Source organism: Notolepis coatsorum (assembly GCF_963971535.1).
Source record: "Notolepis coatsorum genome assembly, chromosome: 1".
Taxonomy (NCBI): Eukaryota; Metazoa; Chordata; class Actinopteri; order Aulopiformes; family Paralepididae; genus Notolepis; species Notolepis coatsorum.
The window spans coordinates 160,821,317-160,841,429 of NC_140165.1; the positions used below are offsets into that span (position 1 = coordinate 160,821,317).

At 40.0% G+C, this 20,113-nt stretch overlaps 2 protein-coding genes across 3 annotated transcripts in view; one reads left to right on the top strand and one right to left on the bottom strand.

The window, feature by feature from the left end:
• The window catches only part of isca1 (iron-sulfur cluster assembly 1), a 49,083-nt gene extending 36,256 nt beyond the window's left edge, over positions 1 to 12,827 (top strand). The window contains exons 4-5 of one of the 2 annotated variants that reach the window (XM_084333323.1): positions 1,409 to 1,533; positions 10,734 to 10,868. In XM_084333323.1, coding sequence (XP_084189449.1) covers positions 1,409 to 1,527 — 119 coding nt within the window. In that variant the 3' untranslated portion in view covers positions 1,528 to 1,533; positions 10,734 to 10,868. Of the gene's footprint in view, positions 1 to 1,408; positions 1,534 to 10,733 lie in introns of both variants that reach the window. The other variant, XM_084333322.1, reaches the window with a different exon arrangement.
• A 4,186-nt stretch (positions 12,828 to 17,013) lies between these two features.
• Positions 17,014 to 20,113, bottom strand: part of rasgef1ba (RasGEF domain family, member 1Ba) — a 41,309-nt gene continuing 38,209 nt past the window's right edge. Inside the window, exon 14 of the mRNA XM_084329812.1 lies at positions 17,014 to 18,707. Within this exon, the coding sequence (XP_084185938.1) occupies positions 18,683 to 18,707 (25 nt within the window). The 3' untranslated portion in view covers positions 17,014 to 18,682. The remainder of the gene's footprint in view (positions 18,708 to 20,113) is intronic.

Below are 20,113 nucleotides of genomic sequence, written 5' to 3' on the forward strand. Positions count from 1 at the left end.
AGAGATAATCCAAATATCTTATCGCAATTCCAAATAATGCTCGTGGAGGTCCGCACCACACTACCGACCGTTTCACAATGACGGGCGCGCGCGCGCGGAGTTACTGATGCCATCGTTGTATAGAAGTGGCTCGCCTGAATATTTAAACCCCGCCCTCCCGGCTCAGATCGCCTCCTAAAAGACACAAGCCCATTTTCAATGAGATGCAATAGCTCCGCCTGGCAGTAGAGGGTGGTGTTGACCGTCTGCCAGCACAGACAGGGTCTGAAGACTATACCAGAGGCTGCGGCTATGAATTATGAATAGATATAGCGAATAAACGATATAACGATCCCAAAAAACTAGTAAACTCGTTGTTGGCGCTATTCAATTGGCGGCCAATAACGAGTAAACTCGTTGTTGGTGGCCATTGTGCTAACCGATTCGCGGCCAACCACGTATATATACGTGATTGGGCGCCATCCTTTGAAGGCCAACCACGTATATACATGGTAAACTCGGTTTTGCTTTTATTCCATTTTAATATCCTACTCAATGTCACAGAGCTGTATTTTGGCTGGAAACGGGACTCTGAAAGTGCAGTACCGGCCAGATCCTGGTATTGGCACTGTCTCGAGAATGCAGTTTCCCCTGTTGCAGACCTGGTGTAATTTTTTTTTCGACCGGGTAAGATTTTCTGTTAGCCTGAAGCGAGGGCTTTACCCGATCGCCTGGAATACTTTTTGTGACGCCGAATTCAGTATGCAGTAAAGGTATAGCATCAGCCAATGGACATATCGATCTACCAGATGGCGATCAAATAACTGGGAAATTCTTTTTGGAATCCAACCGGCCACAGGTAAGAGCGATTTGACGTAAATTTCAGTCTGATCGGGCCTTGTTCTCATAGCCATCCACCCGGTCAGAGTATGATGTTGCAATAACGAATGCCGTTATTGGTAATCAATCATCAGAAACGACTTCCCCCCCCTTTTAATGCATTCATGGTGGAACATGATACCGATTATATGCATTTTGATTTTTAACTCTAGCTTGTGTAGGGCCGAAACGCCAATTGATTTAACGTTATTAGCTTAGCGCCCTATAACTAGCTTTGCAGGAATTACCCAAGACCATTGCAGTATATAGTTCATATTCACGACGCTATAAAACGGGAACGTATTGATGAAAAAATTATTTCTTTATGGCATATTGAAGGGAAGGTTTATACTGTCAATTGACAATAACAATGGACACATAGCAATAATATAAAATATAGATTTAGCTCTACAAACAACCTCACGCACAGTGAAAACTTGTAATGAAAAGCTGGCCTCATATGCCCCTCTACCATTGCATAGTACCTACTCGACTCTACCCTACTCTACTCGCTTTAGGTAACTGGTACTTTGTTCCTTTCCCACTGCAGGTAGTACTCCGTTTGTCTCCGTGTGGGGAGGCGGGGCCGCTGGCGTACAGCATGAGAGCTCCGTGAGGCTTGGAGCAAGCCATAGTAAACACAGTTTCAATCAATCAATTGAACGTTAACGTTAGGTAATAACCGGTTTAAAATGGATGATGATTACCTCACGTTGTGTCTATTCTACTAGCATTAACGTTACTAGTACAAACAATCAATAGCGAGTTATATTGATCACGCTATGTACGCTAGCCATGGTAAAACGCAATCACATTAGCACGTAAGCTAACAACAAGCTTTAACGTTATCTCTCGTGTCTATCTGCTAACGTTAGCATTAGGTAATAACCGGTTTAAAATGGATGATTATTACCTCACGTTGTGTCTATTCTACTAGCATTAACGCTACTAGTACAAATCAATAGCGAGTTATATTGATCACGCTATGTACGCTAGCCATGGTAAAACACAATCACATTAGCACGTAAGCTAACAACAAGCTTAACAAATCAGCTATCTTTTTGTGAGACTAAACTCTCCGCTCTGTGGTAAATTGTGTTGATGTTGGTTTTGTTTCATCAATAAATGAGGCAGAATACACAGTGAATGAATCCTTTTTTGTTTATTGCACTTGTTCCTGCTGCAAACAAATAATGAATCCCCTAAGCGAGGCATTAAAGATGGCGGCTTTCTGTTTTTTGTGTGACGCTTCTCTCTTCTGACCAATCAGTGGTCTGCAGTGTTTCACGTCACTTTTCTGGTACCACTTGTACTCGCTTGGAACCTCGACAGAGCAGGGACTAAAAAAGTACCCAAAAAGTACCTGGTACCAGGTATTTTGGCAATGGAAAACCAAAAAAGGTAGAGTAGAGTTGAGTAGGTACCATGCAGTGGAAAAGGGGCATTAGAGTGGGATTAGACGGGCCCCAATGTCCCCGAATGTGTTAATTTAATTGTATGAGGACCTCAATGGAAATAAGTCCCACGACTTTCTTATGACATCCTCGATTTGCTCTAAATATGTTTTTACTGTTTTTCAAATAAATCAAATCAAGCTGTCGGGAGATGAAATAATAGTAAATATATGAAATGTTTTTGTATGCAAGTCGTTGGTTTTTGTGGGGTTACTGGGAGCTTGGTCCCTCTGGTGAGAGCTTGTATGGAATGCGCAATCATTTCAATTGGCGCGCAAGTGCAGCCGCCAGTTCACTGTCGCTATGTGTTTTTGTTTTTTTTGCTAGTATGGTCGTGAAATTGGTATTCAATTTAAAAAGGTCTTAACATTTTGATTTAATTGGTTGAAACCTGCAGATACCCTGAATGAGGATAATAGGGAGCGCTGCACAGGGTCAATAACTGTGGTGATAATAGGGAGCGCTGCACAGGGTCAATAACTGTGGTGATAATAGGGAGCGCTGCACAGGGTCAAGAACTGTGGTGATAATAGGGAGCGCTGCACAGGGTCAATAACAGGTGATAATAGGGAGTGCTGCACAGGGTCAAGAACAGGTGATAATAGGGAGTGCTGCACAGGGTCAAGAACAGGTGATAATAGGGAGTGCTGCACAGGGTCAAGAACAGGTGATAATAGGGAGTGCTGCACAGGGTCAAGAACAGTGGTGATAATAGGGAGTGCTGCACAGGGTCAAGAACAGGTGATGATAGGGAGTGCTGCACAGGGTCAAGAACAGGTGATGATAGGGAGTGCTGCACAGGGTCAAGAACAGGTGATAATAGGGAGTGCTGCACAGGGTCAATAACAGGTGATGATAGGGAGTGCTGCACAGGGTCAATAACAGGTGATAATAGGGAGTGCTGCACAGGGTCAATAACAGGTGATAATAGGGAGCGCTGCACAGGGTCAAGAACAGTGGTGATAATAGGGAGCGCTGCACAGGGTCAAGAACAGGTGATGATAGGGAGTGCTGCACAGGGTCAAGAACAGGTGATGATAGGGAGTGCTGCACAGGGTCAAGAACAGGTGATAATAGGGAGTGCTGCACAGGGTCAAGAACAGTGGTGATAATAGGGAGTGCTGCACAGGGTCAAGAACAGGTGATGATAGGGAGTGCTGCACAGGGTCAAGAACAGGTGATAATAGGGAGTGCTGCACAGGGTCAAGAACAGGTGATGATAGGGAGTGCTGCACAGGGTCAATAACAGGTGATAATAGGGAGCGCTGCACAGGGTCAATATAACAGGTGATAATAGGGAGTGCTGCACAGGGTCAATATAACAGGTGATAATAGGGAGTGCTGCACAGGGTCAATATAACAGGTGATAATAGGGAGTGCTGCACAGGGTCAATATAACAGGTGATAATAGGGAGTGCTGCACAGGGTCAAGAACAGGTGATAATAGGGAGTGCTGCACAGGGTCAATATAACAGGTGATAATAGGGAGTGCTGCACAGGGTCAAGAACAGGTGATAATAGGGAGTGCTGCACAGGGTCAAGAACAGGTGATGATAGGGAGTGCTGCACAGGGTCAATAACAGGTGATAATAGGGAGTGCTGCACAGGGTCAATAACAGGTGATAATAGGGAGCGCTGCACAGGGTCAATAACAGGTGATGATAGGGAGTGCTGCACAGGGTCAAGAACAGGTGATGATAGGGAGTGCTGCACAGGGTCAAGAACAGGTGATAATAGGGAGTGCTGCACAGGGTCAATAACAGGTGATGATAGGGAGTGCTGCACAGGGTCAATAACAGGTGATAATAGGGAGTGCTGCACAGGGTCAAGAACAGGTGATAATAGGGAGTGCTGCACAGGGTCAAGAACAGGTGATGATAGGGAGTGCTGCACAGGGTCAAGAACAGTGGTGATAATAGGGAGCGCTGCACAGGGTCAAGAACAGTGGTGATAATAGGGAGTGCTGCACAGGGTCAAGAACAGGTGATAATAGGGAGTGCTGCACAGGGTCAAGAACAGGTGATGATAGGGAGTGCTGCACAGGGTCAAGAACAGGTGATGATAGGGAGTGCTGCACAGGGTCAAGATTGATATTGAAATCACAATTATAAAACATGATTACTCATTGATTTAAGAACATCATGTGACGACGACTGGGTCGGAGCGCACCGCTGTGAAGGAAGGGTGTGCTGCATTTACAACACAGGACAAAATGAGAGCAACACGGCATGCAACACTATACTCTTTATCTCCATTATCTTGTTTTTGTGATAGTGGGAAGACAAAATCGTAATTGAAACTGGATTTGAGTTCACTCAGGTGAACTTCAAGGATAAGGCCAGTAGAATATCTTGTGAGTAATGCTGGTATTTTTCAGCGCTGGTGTATGTATTAGGCCAGGGGTGGCCAACCTGTGGCTCTTTGCCTGCCAATGTGTGGCTACTCCCTCCATTAAAAAATATAAAAAAAAAAAATTGTCATTCATTCCATAAGACGTAGAACAGGGGTGTCCAACTCATTTTCACAGAGGGCCACATCAGCATTATGGTTGCCCTCAAAGGGCCAAAGACCGTATAAATGTTAATGTAAAATAAATGTAGCTACTCATTTACATATTGTTAAACATGTTGTTTCTGTATTTATTACTTATTCAAGTTATACATATTGCATATGCATTTGCATAAATGTAAAAATATATGTTAGCTTATGTTATTTTAACAAATAATTTTAGTTTATCAGAACCCCATATTACTCCATTAATCAATGATCAAACCATGCAAGTAAATAACAAAGAAGAATATCATCAAATACAAGCTATGACATTAAGTTTGTTCAAAACCTTTTTGTCACAGTCAAGAGGGGCAGAACTAACAACTGTGAGCTGCAAAGAACACGTGGGACAGATGTAGCAGATGTTACAAAAACAAATGGCTGCACACAACCTTGCAGAGGCCATACATCCAACTAATGGAAGATAGTTTAATTAACTTTAATTAACAGATTGCAGAATGGGTACAGTACAGTACAGCTCAATACACACAATTGTTAAGGGGATGCAGACCAGAGAAAGACTTTCGACTTGTTTACATCAGGGTCCCCCATTTTCAATTCGTAATGAAATTGCTATTATGTGTCTGCATGAACACACAACTGTAACTGTACTCAAAAATAACAAAATAAGGGTTGTCTCAGTTCACAACTATATTGGTCAAGTTTTGGGTGGGACTTGTTTGCGTCCCTACAGCTTCTTATTCAATTGAGCGAGATGCTCGGTTATGTCACACAGCCAGTTTGCATCTGACAGTTCAGACAATATTTCTTCAACCCTTTGTTACCTATTCCGCCTGGATCTTTTTTGTATTTTGGGCTGTAAAATTGTCAAAGAATGTCTGAGGAGTAAGTGCTTTTGGCTTTTTTCCTTTGTTACTTCATCAATACCTCAGATGTTCAACATACATGTATGTGTAAGAATGTGTAATAACTAAGGCTGTCAAAGTCAAAGCTTTATTAACGCATTAACCCACAATTATTTTAACACTGCTATTTTTGTACCCAATATTAATGTTAAAAAAAAAAAAAAAAAAATGTTTACCTGAGCTCTTGGGGGGCCACATCAAATGACGTGGCGGGCCACATTTGGCCCGCGGGCCGTGAGTTTGACACCTATGACGTAGAATAAACATTTACAGACTTTTTTTTTTTAAATGGTTAATTTGCATGTTCTTGGTATCTGATTCTAGGGACATCTATGGATCTCAGGGAATGTATTCCCAGTGTCAGAAATATTGTGTCTGTTACTAGGCTTGAGTAAATTGTAATGAACCAAAGGAGAATATCAATTCAATTATATATATATATTAAGGCTGTCAAATATATTGCGTTAATATCGCGTTAACTCCCGATTCTATTAATGCCACTAATTTTTTTAACTCAAGATTAACTAAAAAAAATATATATATTTTTTTTATTTTTTTTACTAGACTTCACTCAGGTGTATTATTGATGCTCTCATTGATACTATGTTTGTTTCTGAAGTGTGTGTGTGTGTGTGTGTGTGTGTGTGAGATATATAGAGAGAGGGGGGTGAGAGATGAGGAAGGGGCAAAAGAGAAAAAGAGCTGGGAGAGTGTGTGTGTGAGGGAGAGAGGGGGGTGTGTGATTAATCAGCCCTTGTGTGTGTGAATGTAACAAGTTTCTAACGTTTTCTTTCCCCTATTATTTCATGCACACTTTATTCATTGTTTTAAATTATTATTTTCTTTTAAGTTATTTTGTGCATCACTCTGTTTTGAATTTGATGCAAATTTGCAATGCATGAGGGTCATCCTTTTGTGTTAAATGGCTGCACAAAGCAAGCATTTGTTGACTCGCATGTTGATAAGAGTATTAAAACTTGGAACTTGAAAAAGATCTGTTTAAGGTAAAAAAATAATTAAAAATAAAAATGCGATTAATTTGTGATTAATCGCGAGTTAACTATGGACAATCATGCGATTAATCGAGTTAAATATTTTAATCGTTTGACAGCACTAATATATATATATATATTTTTTTTTATCTTTGAGTGTGAATAACACCATGCAAAAATTTACCAGACTAAAAAATCTAAGCAAATTAATAAAGGGAAGATGATTAAACAGAAGGTTTTGTAGATACAGTACTGAATTCTGCCATCTGGACACATGCAATTTGAAATATGATTATAGAATATCAGGCCTATAAATTACCTTATTATGGCCAAGTCGCACATCTATGGATCGGGCCAAATCTCCCCTTTCCAATGGCAGAATTCAATCTGGATTTAGTATCACCAGGCGTGATTCACAAGTACAGTTACTTTTTTATAATGTACATTTCTCAATTTTCATCAGATTGCAACTCCGTTTTTTGCTAGACGTTCACAGAAAGGTAGAGAAACTGTTCTGTATTATGGCAATAACGTTCAGGTTTGTGGGAGATGATCCCGAAAAATAAGAGAAATAAAAAGTGTATCCAGAAGTCAGATGATTGACAGGGCTGGCGTGAGCTGGGTAGGGTAGTTTTTCTAAATTCAAAAGTCCATCAAAAGCACTGGGTCTCTTCCTTCAAAACACTCACTTTTGGCTGTGCCACTTCCTCCCATCAATATGCGCCGGATTCCGACTCAATGCCCTGAGATTTCTATAATCATATATTTCACTAATAACAGTTACAATCATTGGTAAACAAATGTAATGCTGAAAATATACACATTGACTGCTGTTTTGACAGGGTTAGGGTCTTTACTCTTGGCTACATTTGAAAAGAAAACGCAACATTAATTCATACATTCTGTAGAGATGGATTTATGGCCTGATGTCATTTGCGGTCCAGTACCGGACCGCTCAGGCTTAAGATGTTAACCCTGTGAGGCCCAAATATAAAAGACATTAGCAACGTCAGAGGCCAGAGGGTGGGACCTATAAACGCATGAAGGGTGCCGTGACTGAAAAAAAGGTTGAGAAACGCTGGTATATATGGTGTGGCTCTTTGTGGTACCACAGTAATTTTTGTGGCTCTTAGTCTCTGACTGGTTGGCCACCCCTGTATTAGGCTCTACATTGTGTTTCATGTAATATTCTATGTCTTCAAATTGCACTAAATGTCGCACTTCCTCTCAAACTTTCATTGTTTACCTCATAACCAGCCTCTTTCTCAGTGAGTGTTTGCTGTGCTGTCTGGCACTTTACCTCATAACCAGCCTCTTCTCAGTGAGTGTTTGCGCTGTGTGATGTACCGCACATTTTATTGCCGTCTGATATATATTGCAAATGTTATTGCTGTCATCTTGATCAGGTCTCCCTTGCAAAAGAGATATTGTATCTCAATGAGACTTCCTGGTTAAATAAAGGTTAAAAGAAATATATATATATATTGTGGAAATTAGGTGACATTATTAGTCTTCGACACACAATCGTACATTTTTCTGTAAATGTTCCCGTCCAGACGATTGGTTGAGATAAAAAATGTCTGCTTACCTCGAGATGCAGCTGTGTCGTGTGATACATCGGAAGAGCCTTAGCCTAGACATGCTTATAAGATACAGAGATACAGTATGCTATACTAATCTATAGATAACATTCAACCACTAGATGTCACACTAGGTGACTAGGGCATCAGCATGTCATTATCAGGTGTATTCCACATGGGGAAAAGGGAACTAGAGAGGGGATGCATGCCTGCAACATGTAAACGAAAACATTCATTTTGGACCTGCAAATTTTTTTTCAATGATAAATGTATTAATCAATAATAATATTTGAGGGAGAGCAATACTCTGTGGATTGTATTAGTTTTACTCTACATAACATTAATCAATACATATTATCAGAATTGCGACAGGTGGCCATCAGTCCATACACAACTCCGACTTCATCATGGATTGGTGTTATTGGCTGTTGCAGTTTAACCCTTTATCTGCCAGGGATTATTCTGATCTTAATCACCTCTCTGCCACCACTGTAAGTCTATGGAGATGTTCCCCTTCTTTGCAGGGCTATAACTTTTTAAATTGTATTGCTAAATTGACATTACTATGGCCCATTCAACATCAAGTATCTATCGTTTAGGATGTAGCAACGTTCTACTTTTTAATTCACATATTCATACTAAAATACGGTCTAAAGTATAAACATGTTTTTATCGTTTTCTGCAGCATTCTGCAGAACGTGAGTTATAGCCCTAAATACATATATTAGATCATCAAATGTAGTTTTATACCGATTGACGTCAGATAAAATTTATAAGTCCGTGGCCGACGTTAAATCATTTATGTAGTATGGGTTATATGTTGATCGGAGCAGTTTGTATGTATAATAATTATCTAACACGCTGAAACTCACCGCAGCTTCCTCGTAGCGTTGGGCGATCAGCGTGGAGCAGAAAGTTCGCTATTATGGGATGTCGATCTAGTTGGTCCAGTTCCAGGTTGTATAATACTATATACGTCCAAATCATGTTGTTTATCGAGTTATTGGCAACGGATCGTTATCCAGTGTATCAAGCTGGAGTCTCGCGAGCGATAGCGAGTGGCCGGACGAAATATGGGTGAGCACCACTTCCGGCCGCTCACTTCCGGTTTTGGCACCTCGCCGATCGGCCACCAGATGGCGATATTGCACCATTGGAGAGTTGAGAGGAGCTCTACAGCACCCGTCAAGTCTCCGTGGGTGAAATATGATTGCCATGACAGATTTTTGAAATATTGATCTCAAATACGCTGTACGACGTCATTGGCAGATTATGCATGGCGAGGAATGACGTCTAAACACGTCATTGGCGATTAAAGGGTTAATGGGAAGAATCGTTGCCTGGATGTTGTGCCTGACAGCCCAACTCGGCGCCATCGAAACTAGTCGGGTCTAATGTTACACCTTGTTATACAGCGCAAATCCAGGCACCGCAAGTTGCATTCTCGCAACCCTGGGGTATGGACTGATACAGGGATGTACAAATATATTTTGGGAGGCGCGGCCGGGTAGCGCAGCGGACTAAGCGTCTGTCTACCACCGCAGAGACAGTGGGATTGAATCCTACTGCCAGCGGTACCTCCGGCTTGGTCGGTCGTCATACTGACACAATTGGCAGTGATGGAGAGCCGGTGGGGTGGGTCCTGGTCGTTGTAAACAGCGACTCCTACAGGTCGGTCAGGGCGCCTGCACAGCGAGGGAGGGAACTGGGGGAGGTAGTGTGAGCCTCCCACATGTTACACTTCCCCAGTGAGAGTCCTCGCTGTCAGGTGAAAAGAGGCTGCTGGCTGTCTCCACATGTATCGGAGGACGCATGTGATATACTTCAGGGCTCCCTAGACCGGCAAGTGGGGGGCAAATGCGCGCAATGACCAGGAAGGGGAGGGGATTTTGGATGGGACAAAAATACAGAAAAATAGGAGGAGAAAAAGTAGATAAAATATATATATTTTGGGAGGCAGGTACTCAACCAAAGATAAAGGGCATCAAAGGCATGTGTTTGCTGTGCTGTCTGGCACTTTACCTCATAACCAGCCTCTTTCTCAGTGAATGTTTGCTGTGCTGTCTGGCACTTTACCTCATAACCAGCCTCTTTCTCAGTGAATGTTTGCTGTGCTGTCTGGCACTTTACCTCATAACCAGCCTCTTTCTCAGTGAGTGTTTGCTGTGCTGTCTGGCACCAGCCAAAAAAGGGCACCTTTTGACTTTGAGGGTACTCAAGCAGGTGCTCAAGCAGCCTATGTGTGGCACACATGTCTGCACTGATACCTGTAGTGAATAGAAAGTCTGGTGGGGGTAGATCTTACAGCATGGATAACGCCACTCAGCAGGAACGTGTAGGCAGATCCATGCATGTGTGTGTAAATGATTGGTGGAGCATTATATCATTGTTTTTGGGACCAGATCATCAGTGTGTGGTGTCTCTCCTCTACAGGGGTGAGGGTGTTTATCGAGAAGAAGGCCCAGCTGACTCTCCTGGGGACAGAGATGGACTTTGTGGAGACCAAGCTGTCCAGCGAGTTTGTCTTCAACAACCCAAACATCAAGGGCACGTGTGGCTGTGGAGAGAGCTTTAATATCTGAGTGCTGTGTGTGTGTGTGGGGAGCTACCACCTCCTCCACCACCACCTCACACGCAGACAACACTCCCCTCCTCCTCGCTCTGAACCCTGACCCTTCCTGGGTGCCCTTCGAAAAAAGACTGAGTGACTGAGTGTTAGTGAGGGAGTTGAACATTTGTGGAATTCTTTTGGATGTGGTTGTGCCTGTGTTTCTTCTACTGCGTGCACACACATACATAGAGGAAGGGCTTTGCTACCTTCTGTAATAACCACCCACTTCATTTTAATTGCCAGTTATCCCTTGTTTTCCTTTTCTAAAAGTATCTATTAACTACCCAACCCTGCCGATATGGACAGTGGCAGAAACCAATGTTTCTTAAAGCTATGTGTAAGATTTTGATTGTTTGGAATGAGGAACATACAAATTACACTCAACATGAACATAATTAAATTTAGCCGGTCAGACAAAGTAAGTACCATTTAGACTCCACCATTAAATTACGTTCTTATTGGATGTAATCCCTTTGAGCTTCTCTGATTGGTTAGAAGGAGGCGCCTTTCTGTGAAACCTTAGAATGGAATATCCCTGCGCTGCTGAAACTAGATTGTGAATCAGTGCATCTATGTTAAGATGCGTTTTTGGAACAAAATTCAAACAAAACATATTTGCATATTGTATCTTTAAACGTTTGTGTCAGGATCCAATATGGGTAACGGACGTGTTTCTGGTTAGTCCCCACATGACCAGTGAGTTTTAGTGTGTTTTTAATGGGCTTGGGTTCCAAGGAGATAGTGAATTTACTCTCATTTGGGTTTCATGGTGAAGAGCCCCCTGATGTAGACTAGAGTGAATATCTTCCTCCAGACCAGGAGGAGGATGAGTGACCTCAGTAGCTTGGTGTATTGTTTTTTTTTTACCTAAAATTTCACACAGGCCAATATTTATAGCACCTCAGACATTTGAAGATCTTATTTAAAGACCCCATGAAGTGAATATATATATATATATATTCTGTTTGTCTTTTTGCAGAAGGACCCTTAAAGTACAGCTATGTACCAATACACACTCAAAGGAAAGAAAAGGCTAATAGAATCTAAATTCAACTTTTCATAATTCCTGGGAAATGTTGTCACAAACCCATCCTGTATTCGGGGATGAACATTCAATGGAATATGAGGTTTTAAAATAACCCAATGTCCCGCCCCCTCGCCATATGAAACCTCACCCTATTGGTCCTCTGACAATGGAGTGATGGCCAACTTTAACATAATTTTTTATGTATGTTCAAATCAAGTCCCCAGAACAGAAATGGGACTAGGGGTCTAAAATTCAGAATTTACCCACCAATCCTCCACAGAACACTGCATGTGCACTGCAGCCAATTTACCATATTCACACAGTCGCCATTTTGTTCTTATGTCATGCTCAGGTTGGGATTCCTTTCCACCACGAGCATGACACAAGAGCAAAATGCCGTCGCACAGTAGAAACCACACCACAGAATGCAGAACTTTAAAGGGTACCCGAGTGTCTTGAAACTGGCTTTTGCAGTTTGTAAATTCTTATATTATTTGTTTGAAAAAGCAGAGGGTGTGTATTTAAGTATGTATATACAGTATATCTATAGAGAATGTCTCCCTTAAACCGCAACATAACGCACAAAAAAGACTTATCCTTCAACATAGGAATATGTATTAGGATAATGTTGGTCCTTTTTATTTTATTTTGCTCGATCAATACCAGAACAACCAATAGTGTTTGTATAGACCATGTGCTGCTCAATACGTCAGTTTTGTAACCAGTGCAATATGTATCTGTACAGTTGATGTGAACCATAATAAATAATTAATCAAACAAAGATCTGAACCGAGTGGCCAGTTTCCTGCAGTGCTGAGAGAAAAGAGATATGAAGGACTTTCATGTATAAAATAAAAGTAAAATGATTTGTATAAAAGGCTAATTGTATGTGTAAAATGTACTGTTTTGCTTTGGTGACATAGTAGTGCCCCCCCTCTTCTTCCCCCTCCATTATATAATTTTCTTTTAAGAATAATAATAAACATTGAAGGACATGTTATTTTAATTTCACTAAGTGGGCTAAAAGTTTTAAACATTTACACAAACCGGTGTGTCTTGGCAGGAGTTAAATGGGGACTAATGTAATGACCTCGTAACTGGTCCTAGCAAGGACTTTATGAAATACACTACCGTTTACATATTAATCCTGATCAGAAAGACACTACAGTTTACATATTAATCCTGATCAGAAAGACACTACTATTTACATATTAATCCTGATCAGAAAGACACTACCATTTACATATTAATCCTGATCAGAAAGACACTACCGTTTACATATTAATCCTGATCAGAAAGACACTACCATTTACATATTAATCCTGATCAGAAAGACACTCAATTTACATATTAATCCTGATCAGAAAGACACTACAGTCAACATATTAATCCTGATCAGAAATACACTACAGTTAACATATTAATCCTGATCAGAAAGACACTACAGTCAATATATAATCATGATCAGAAAGGCACTACAGAACTAACTCTCACAGATGGACCATTGAGAGGACTGGCATCTAAAGGTTTAATGCATCCTATTGTTAAAATGCTCTGATTTCCAGACATATTTGATTATATATCGGTACATTAACTTAACTATCCAAGATCATTGTAATGGTACAATACATTCTGTTTTAGGGTGGATTTTCCATATAAAGGAATTGTGTACTTCCTATATTCAGTAATTTGTGAAAAGTCTGACCCAACACATGCACAAAATTGTGTTTTAGATGTACTGAAAGCCATGATGTTTGTTTACCTTTGTATTGTCTGTAAACAGTAAAGAAAAACGGGCGTGTATTTTGACTTATGGTGGGGTGAGAACAATCAAAGTAGCACATTGTCCATCTAGAAGTCCTTTGTTAAAGAACTATATAACCAACATGGATACTTGAGAAAAGTAGCATTTTGCACCTTTAAGTTCTACCTCGTTGCATGACATTTCTAAGACACGTACTTCTTCATAGGTCTGTAGAAATCATAGGCATGTTACAATTTCACAGCATGAAATGAATAAGAAACGTGAAGTCACATGATTATGGCCCCTTTCATACAGCTACTGTTTGTATTTCATACAGACCTATAGCACCATCCTTCTCTAAAAGATAAATCGGTCAGAAGATCCTCACAGCTAAATATCCCAATGCCTCTCTTCCTGGAATCACGGAATGCAGCACAAACTCATAGTAAGATTGTAGTTAAACTAAACTACTGTAAAATGTCAATAACAAAATAATGATTTATTATTATATAAATAACACAAACAATTCACCCCAGCATGATTTTTTTCCATATATATATTGACAGTAAAAAAAAAAAAGCTAAACAAAATGTACCTTATTTCTCTTATAAAACAGCGCCTGAGTGGAATAAAATCCCACAGAACATTAGAGTCCATTTCATTCAACGCCTTCAAATTTCATCTTAGGAATTGGTTGATAGATAATCAAAGATGTGAACACTGATGTGTATACTATGTTGGGATTGAACTGTGTATATAAGGGTTAAATTATGTATCTTATTGCTAATGTGTTTGTACTTTTGTGTTTTAATCTTTTTTGTACTAGGTACTGTACTAGCCCATTATTTCTGGCAGGTGGACTGTCAATGTAAACTAGCCTTTTGGCTACAATTGGGTACATTTACATTCTATTTGATAAAATGTCCCTTAATGTATGTTGTCCCTCTTTAACAAATTAATTGAAACTGAAACTTATATCGAAGAGAAAAATTACGTTTTAAGTGAGAGTTAAGGTCTGGCAAAAGCCTAAAGAGACAGGTTTCCCCTTGCTTTACACCTGTATGCTGGTTTCCCCTTGCTTTACACCTGTATGCTGGCATCAATACCCACTGAAAGAAAAAGGAAGACAGGTTTCCCCTTGCTTTACACGCAGGTCTCAAACTCATTCCATCGTGGGCCAAGTTTTCATTTTAACTACACATTGCACCAGGTGAGTTAGTTGAAAAGGTGAGCCAATTAGTGAAATCATAATTCACATTAACCATTCCATGCACAAGCTTGAAATAATAAACAAACCTGTTCAGCTATAAAGAATGAGAGTACTGGAACAGTGTTAAATTCAAAGTGTTGTATTAACCAAAAGGAGAATCAAAATAAATGGGGCACCCCACAGCAACGTATGGTACAACAAAAATCATCTCAAACCAATAAGAACGGTCCTGTCAGCTTTACAGTCCATTAGCCCCAACATAAATGTTACCATGTATAATGTACCATGTATAATGTTACCCTGTATGTTACCATGTCTAATGTTACCCTGTATGTTACCATGTACGTTACCATGTCTAATGTTACCATGTCTAATGTTACCATGTCTAATGTTACCCTGTATGTTACCATGTATAATGTTACCATGTCTAATGTTACCAATGAAACCAAGTATACACTCACACAAGGACCAATCAGCATGGGTAAGGGCGGGTTAATTTTCCATTGATGGGGATTTTATTGGCTGTTTTTAAATAAAGTGCGGCCGCAGGATTAATTAGTTAATAATTAGTCAATTAGTTAATTCAATCTAATTTCACATCCACAGCCTACATCTAGGGGGCTGTTTCATAGACACAAATTAGACTAGTCCTAGACTAAAAGGCCCTTGAATGGAGAATCGCCATTCAGAATTTTATTTAGTCCAGGACTAGGCTTAATCCCCGTCTAAAACCAGCAGTTGTCTAATCCTGGTTGTAGCCATTAGCTTAGATAAAGAGTGTATTGAGGTACCTAATTTTAACATGAAATTTTCAACCCTTTTACACAAACACTGTATTGAAAGAAAAGCATTTTTTGGAAAGTTTATCAGTTTACCATTGGATGGATGGAACTAACGACTAGTGGTTGTAGCTAATTCACTCAAGTGAAGCCAGCATCATGCTCAGTGGTTTAACGCGACGCACAGGAGCTATTCCCCAGATGATGTCTGGGGATGAATGACATGAACTACAAGCAGCCCACTAGTAAAATGCAGCCCACTAGTAAAATGCTCTAGTTACCTACAGTATATCATGCTTGCATGGATTCAGCAGCTTATGGTATACATTACAGTAATATAATGCATTCTTATGGCATACATTACAGTAATATAATGCATTCTTATACATTACAGTAATATAATGCATTCTTATGGCATACATTACAGTAATATAATGCAATCTTATGGCATACATTACAGTAATACAATGCATTCTTATGACATACATTAGCAGCAGTGCTTCTCAAACTTTTTCTGTCAGGCCCCCCTTTGGCAGACCAAAATATTTTGGCCCCCCCCCCCCCCCCCCCCCGCCCCAACAAAATAGTCATGAAATGGGCCATGTTTAAATTTATTGAAATTTATATCGTGACCTTTCAAATTGGCCCTATATTTTGTTTTCAGAGCTGTCATGGATGAAAAGCCAGCTTCACACAGATACTGTATGTGGTGCTGAATGGTATCAACACCTTAACTGCTGCATCATGAGATACTTTGTGGGCCATGAGATGAGATACTTGGTACTCAGCACCACACTGAAACTAGCTCTCTAGGTGGTATCAGATGAGATTTCAAAGAGTTCTTCCAAGAGTTTGGATGGAGATGTGTCAGGAAGCTTTGTCTCAATGTTGTCTGTAAAGGTTTTTTTTATCCAGAGTAACTTGGTGATCCTTTTCTGTTTTATTAAATAATGATTTTCAGATTTTGAGAAATGGTATTTTCATGGAGAACTGTGCAGCTGCAACAGATAGCACTTTAGTGATCATTTTCTGTAATCCAATTTTTTATTTTTTTTTTAATAAATCTCAAGGCCCCCCCTGTCATGCCTCTGCGCCCCCCCTGGGGGGCACGCCCCCCACTTTGAGAAACACTGCATTACAGTAATATAATGCATTCTTATGGCATACATTACAGTAATATACATGTTCTTCCTTTCCTTGGGTTGTGTTCCAAACTGACATTCAGCCTAACTGCCCACATCCAGTGCAACCAAACCAGACACCAAAACCAAAAAAACAAGCACAAGTCGATCATCAATTTAAGCGTCGGTTTATTTATTTTCTCTTTCAAACTCATCTAATGCATTTATAAATGTCTTTTACTATTCAATCGTAATGGTCAAAATACAAATAAATGAACACAGGAAGAAGATGAAAAAATAAAAACATTTTTACACAGTAAACCACATAGCACTCTGGGGTGGGGGAAGGGAAGGTCAAGGCAAACTGGACATCAGTCAAAAGATTTAACTTCATAGTAACCGCTGCTACCTTGACAATTAAGTGTTTCATACAAATGTATCAAAAGAAATTTTAGGTTGATATCTGATGACTACTTAATTATGTTATGTACCTAGTACAAAAATTAAATATAATTGTAAATATTGACATCATGAAATGATACAACTACAGGTAGATTAATAAATAAAACAAACATGGAGAAAAAAGAATTTATATCATAATATGATGGAAAAAAATAGAACATTCCGCAATAGGCTGAGGAGGGTGGAGCTGGGGGACACATCCTCAATGTTCACATTGTCCAAAACACAACTCACTCAAATGAGTTCATTCCTTTTTGTGGACTCAACCACCAGGTGGCAGTAAATCCACACTGGATTTTTTTATTCTAGCAGGCATGGAGCAAAGGGGGTGGGGGTGGGGGGGTTAAGTGGACAGCATCTATGGCTAACCCAATGCAACTCACCCACAGCATGCCTTTTCTGAGTGCTTCAAAGCTCTTGGGCCGTTATGGGTGGCAGAGGACTATTTTAACACTGATAATTAGGAACATGGCAACACACTATCACCACGCGTCCATTCTTTCCTCACGGTTGAGTGTCACATTGACGAAGGGCAGAGGAAGTTTTGATTCCTGGTTTAGAGTATCAAAAGGTTCTGCACGACACAAACAGAAAATGACATCATCTTCATTATGCACCCAGTGCATTTACACGTCAACAGAATAAAACGTCTTTAATTAAAGAAAAACGATTGACCATATTCACGCGGCCGCCATTTTGCACTTACATCACACCCATGAGAGGAGAGGAATCCCAACCCGAGCATGACATAAGAGCAAAATGGCTGCCAGCAGGTCACATACAGCAACAGAAAATCATCCCTCAGGTATCATACATGTAGAAAAGGAGACATGAAACAAACGCTACAAAAGAAGGCTTAGCTTACCATTCAAACAACAGTGGTGCGGGTTAAGGTTCGACACTTAAGAGGAATTCCCAGTACAGAGAATGCTGGCTTTTTGAGAAGTCCTTTTGTTTTGTTTTACCCGTTAGGAGTGAGTTAGCCAACCAGCAGCTAACTCCTAGCTTCAGTGGAAAATACACGTTGAAAATGGTTGGGGGAACCGCATTACCCCAAGCAGGCTGTCATTTTCACAAAAGGTATATCAGCAGATGCTTTGGAAGAGAAAAAAGCACCTCCCATGGCTATTATTGTGATGGTCATAGTGTCTCTCTTCCCAAAAAGACTACAAATTCATACAAAGAGATGAAAAGAAAAACAGCCATCCTGAAAAGAAACGGCACAAAGAGTGAGAGGAGAAGCTTGGGAACGGCCTCTTCAGAAATCCAGTGCTGGAGGAACACAAAAAGGTCCTCTTAAGCCAAAAGTACAGATTGTCGTTTCCCGACCAAAATGGGGATACTTTATTTGGACGACAGCGAAGACGATGACTGGGCACAGCTCGCTGGTCAAGAGGTGATCCAGCTTCATCCTGCTGAGTCACACCTTTAGACTCTGCTTAGCAGAGATGATCTATAGGGGGAGAGAAAGAAACATCTACTGCATTAGAAGAAGATCAGAAGAAGATTAATTCATTAGAGACCACCTAGAAAAAAAAGTGTCTTAATCTTAAATCTCAATCATGTGGTTCCTGTCCCCATAAGAACATTCGCCAAGTAATCAATGTCTTTGTGAAGCAGGCTACAGAGAAGATGGAATTGTGCCTAAGCAAAGTAGACAAGTTCCAGTCCGTCTAGTGCGATTATATTCTTATATAATAATAATAATAATAATAATAATAATAATAATAATAATAATAATAATAATAATAATAATAATAATAATAATAATAATAATAATAAATAATAATAATAATAATAATAATAATAATAATAATAATAATAATAATAATAATAATAATAAAAGAATAATATAGATCTGACGGAGAGGCACAACAAACACTGGTATTTGTACATTTTATTGGTAAACTACCTCCTTATACTACATCATTATTGGAATGGAACTTTGGAACATATGGAACCTGTTCTAGTGACTGGCTGGTCCTTAGGGTACCTTGAGTTTGCTCTGGACAGGGTAAATCTGCATTTCAATATGATGGCCCTCTAGCTCATGGAATGAACTCAAACAGTCCTTAAAGCTTGAGAATGAAAAAGTATAACGTTGCTACACCCTGAACAATGGATATAGGACATTGAATGGGCCATAATAATGTCAATTTAGCAATAGAATTAAAAAAGTTATAGCCCTGCAAAGAAGGGGAACTTCTCCATAGACAAATAGAGCTGGCTAGGGATGGTAAATTATGAATTGAACCATGGCGATCAAAGTGTTAATTGATTTTTATCCTTGCTCTTTGCCTCGTCTTGTTGTCTCTTTGTTATGATTTTATATGCTTCTTTTTTGCTTATTTCCATATGTACACTCGACATGACTGTACATGAGTATGTGCCTCAACTTGGTGCCACCGTGGGTTTTAGTTAGTATTTTGTAAATGATGTCTCATTTTCACATGTAAAGAACATGTTTATGATAATGTCCCACTAGAGCAGCAGCATGTCAACTAGCAGCGTCCGTCCACATGGGGAAGTGGGCAGTAGGGAGGGGTTACATGCACACAACATGTAAACAACAACGTTCATTTTGGACCTGCCAAAAGTTTTTTCAATGATAAATTCATAAATCAACATCTTCTTTGGGGGAAAAGCAATACTTCGAATCCTTTTATTCTTCACTTTTCTCTGTGGATGTTTTTTAATTATTAGTCTACATAAACAGGTTATCTATAGCACCTTTAATTACAAGTCCAACCAACTAGGGCCTTTCTTAAGTCTTTTAATGGCCTTACCTCCTGACAATATCCAAGAGAAAAATGATGTGCCCCAGACAACTCCTCTGCTGAGAAACAGGCCCTGGCCTTT